The 4,028-nt window shown below is 33.0% G+C and overlaps 1 protein-coding gene across 1 annotated transcript; it reads left to right on the forward strand.

Annotated features, from left to right (window-relative positions):
* The first annotated feature begins 781 nt into the window (after positions 1-781).
* Positions 782-1,369, forward strand: LOC131593792 (uncharacterized). The gene has a single exon (XM_058866203.1). The coding sequence runs from the start codon at positions 782-784 to the stop codon at positions 1,367-1,369; it is 588 nt and encodes a 195-aa protein (XP_058722186.1).
* The last annotated feature ends 2,659 nt before the right edge of the window (positions 1,370-4,028 follow it).

A 4,028-nucleotide genomic window follows, 5' to 3' on the forward strand; every position in this document is an offset into this window, starting at 1 on the left:
GAGCTCATTTAAATTTAGCGGGAAGAGTTTGTTTGATAAAATCCGTGTTGAATTCTATACCTATTTATTCCCTCTCTTTCTATAAGGCTCCATCGAAGGTCTTAAATGAGATTACCTCGATTCAAAGGAAATTCTTGTGGGGCGGGTGTGATCTCAAAAGATCCATTTGTTGGGTTCGTTGGGATACGGCTTGTAAATCTCGTGAAGAAGGAGGGCTTGGTGTTAAGAATGTGGAGGTTATGAACGCGGCGTTATTAAGTAAGTGGAAATGGAGAATTTTATCGGATGAAGAGGTTGTTTGGAGGTGTATCCTAGAATCTAGATACGGCAACATGAGGAGGAAAGTGTTAATAGGTGATAAGTCCTTTGTGGAGAATAAGGATTCAATTTGGTGGCGGGATCTTTTAAAATGTGACAATTATGAATTACTTTTGAATCACAATTATTCAGGTGCGGTGTCGTGCGTTGTTGGCAATGGCAGAAATGTACCTTTCTGGTACGGTTGCTGGGCGGACGAGAAGCCTTTAATGGAGTTGTTTCCTGACCTGTTCATGCAGACTGCAGAGGACAGTATGACTGTAGAGGAGGCTGGCGAATCGACATCCAGAGGCGGCTGGCAGGGGCGTTTGGACTGTGTGCTGCAGAATTCCAACAGCAGCAGCAGTAGCTCGGGCCAAAGACAACAGCAGTTCCTGGCTGTTTTAATTTGGACCATGTCAATCCGTATGCTGGCAGTGAGGATGTGTTTCGGTGGAAGCTGAATGCGGAGGAGGTTTTTTCAATGTCTTCTTGTTATCACAGGTTCTTTTCTAAGTTGTCTGGCCCTCCTATTTTTGCTTGTGTTGTAAAAGCTGCAGCTTTTATTTGGAAGATTCAAGCTCCATCAAAATCTATTTTCTTTGGTTGGAGACTCATCCATGATAGATTAGCAACCAAAGATCATCTTTACAAGAAGGGAATCTTGGATATTTCCGAGAGTAATTGTGTCTTTTGTTCGGAGGAAGAGGAGCGTTTAGCTCCCCTTTTAGGTGGTTGTCTTGCGGTGAAACCGATTTGGTTGAAGGTGTTCGATTGGTTAGGTTGCATTTCATATTTCTCGTTGGTGGATTTCATCATTTTCCCTTACATCTCCGATAAGGTGCACTCCACAGCTAAAAGGAAGATTATTGGAGCTATTTGGCTGGCTACGTGTTGGCATATTTGGTTGATCTGGAACGCGATAAATTTCAAGGATGGAAAATTTAGCTTCCTAGATTGTATGTCAAAAATTATATTTAGCTCTTGGAAGTGGTTATGTTCTAGCAGCAAGATAGCAAAAAATTGTAATTTCCATGTTTGGCACATTTCTCCGCTTACTTGTTTCGAGTAGTGGGGAGTGATCTTAAATTTGTATCGGGAGGAGCACCCCTTATGCTTCGTCTTCTTTCAATATATTTTTTGCCTATTAAAAAAAACAAAAAAAACAAAAAAAATGCAAGTGCATAGCTCAAGCCAATTGAATTGCCACATGCATCAGACTTTTTAGAAGGCAAGCCAAGCGGTTTAACGCCTCCTATGAATCAAGGAAATCTAATTGACGTTTCCAGTAGTCAGACAAACCATTTCAAAGGAGGCGTCAATTCATCTTTCAACAACACTTCGCATTTTTTTAAATTGATATTAATTACTCCCTCTGCCCCAAAATAAATGTCACATTTGTAAATATTATTTGTCTCAAAATAAGTGTCACTTTTAGTTCTCAATACAATTTTAGTTTTTATCTTCAAATTATACCCTCTAATTAATACTCTTCATTTACTATTTCTCTCACATTACATTAATGATGATAAGAATACATCAATAACAAATAAGGATAATTTGGTAAAATTGTCATTCTCTCTTTCATTTATTATATTTTTTAATCTATGTGAAAGTGTCAAATATGACACTTATTTTGGGACGGAAGAAGTATATTATATTTTAATAGGTACCATTATGTATAATAAATAGAGGTATAGATGTGAACCATTTTTTTCCCACATCTTCTTATTTTCTTCTTAATATTTTATCCAATTGTTCAAATATAAGTAGTAAAAGACATGGACATATTTTTTTATTTGAGTACCAAGTCTCTGATGAAGATGTGTTTTTTGAATCTCTGGAGTTTCGCGCAATATGAGAGAAACTTGATCTTTTTGTTAGACGGGAAGATTAATGACTGTGAAAGAGTTAGATGTGTTGTAACATTATTTTCATTTACTTCCATTGATCCCTAGTGTTCGTTAACCTACACAGCTTCACATTTTCCTACCAACAAAGTAAGTTTATAATATATTTTTACTTTAAGTTATTAACTCTAAATAATTTATTTTTAATTTTTAGGTTTAGGTTGCAACCTGTAGGATGAATTACAAAATTTGTCTTAAAAAAATTCATTTGAATTGACATGTCTTACTAAGGACGTTAATCTCATTGGTTAGGCCTATAAGAGGTGCCAGCTAATTTAAATTGCCATTTTAAATGTGCAATGCAGGAACCAACTTAACTGATTTGTGCTGTACGTCTTAATTTTTTTTTTTGGAACATGAGTATTTTGTAAAATAATGGAGAACTATGTTAATTTTAAATTTTTTGTTGGGAAGCATGGTTATTTAAAAAAATCAAGTAAATGTATATTATTGTGAAAATATATGTTAAATGTAAAAAAAATATGAGATGGAAAAAAATGTATATTTCAATTATTCTAAATATGAAAAGGAAAAGTAAAAGGAAAGGTAAAAGAAAAAGGAGAGGGAAATGTATATTCCAATTATTAAATGTAAAAAAAAGGAAAAGGAAAGGTAAATGTATAATACAATTATTTAGAAAAAGTAAAATAATTAAAAAAAATAATTTTTATACAATGGAAGAAATATTAATAAATACATTATAGTAAATAATATTTATTTAACATAGAAATTATGGGTGGAAAAGTGGGCGGTCCGTTTAGTTTATGCTCGTCCCATTTAAGTATGTTTAAAATTGAGATGGGGCGTGACAGACCAATATACACAACCGAGTTAACATTTTAAAAACTGAATCGGAGACCAACCCAGTGAAACTTTCAATTTAAGATTTAATTCGTTAGTCCAGTTAAACCTATGGTCGAACTGATTATTAAATAAATTAATAATAAGAAACTAACTTTTGATTAATATGTCACTCAAAATCATATACTCACAACTTAATAAATTAAATATTTCCAAAATTAATTACAAACTTTTTTTCTTGACAGAAAATAAATGATATTCATTCATTCAAATCGATAGAGTACATCGTTGCAATACAAATTCAAAATCGCCAAAGACAAAAAGGATGAATCTGCGAACAAATCCACAGCATCCATGTTAATAGCATAAAACGGCAAATTGCATATGCCTACAAATATTAATGTATTGACTGTATTGAGATGCCCGAAATATTCATGCTTCCGGATCTGTAGTGTTGACGGCACCAAAGTCATTGATTGAATCTGCACTAGATCGAAACTAATCTTTCAACCTGAAAACAAATGAACACCGCACAAAAACGGAAAAACAAAATACCCGCACAAAGACGAGAAATCAAAATACACCACATAAATATGGGAAATCAAAACAAACGAAAAGGTGTGAAAATCACTTATTTAAGTAATAGATAAACAAAAACGATTTGGAGGGGTGATTTTGGATCAAACTTAATACAACAATATCAATAGTTCATTTCAACCTTCATTAAAAATAATGTAAACAAATTAAAGAATTACAATAAAATAAGTTAAACTAATTCAAACCTAACGTAAAATAATAGAGTGTAATAATAAAAATAAAGTTCAAATAATTAAGAATACATAAATTAAAAGATAGAATACAAAAAATAAACAATACAATACACTTAATTAAACAATAAAAGACAAATTTGAGTTGAATTATGACAAATATATGATGGAGTGTGAAAAACTATAGAAAATTTCTTTATCCACCTCCCTATGGGGTCACCCCCAGCGAAAACCCCACTTTACCCCTGCTTCG

Source organism: Vicia villosa, linkage group LG1, assembly GCF_029867415.1.
Source record: "Vicia villosa cultivar HV-30 ecotype Madison, WI linkage group LG1, Vvil1.0, whole genome shotgun sequence".
Classification (NCBI taxonomy): domain Eukaryota; kingdom Viridiplantae; phylum Streptophyta; class Magnoliopsida; order Fabales; family Fabaceae; genus Vicia; species Vicia villosa.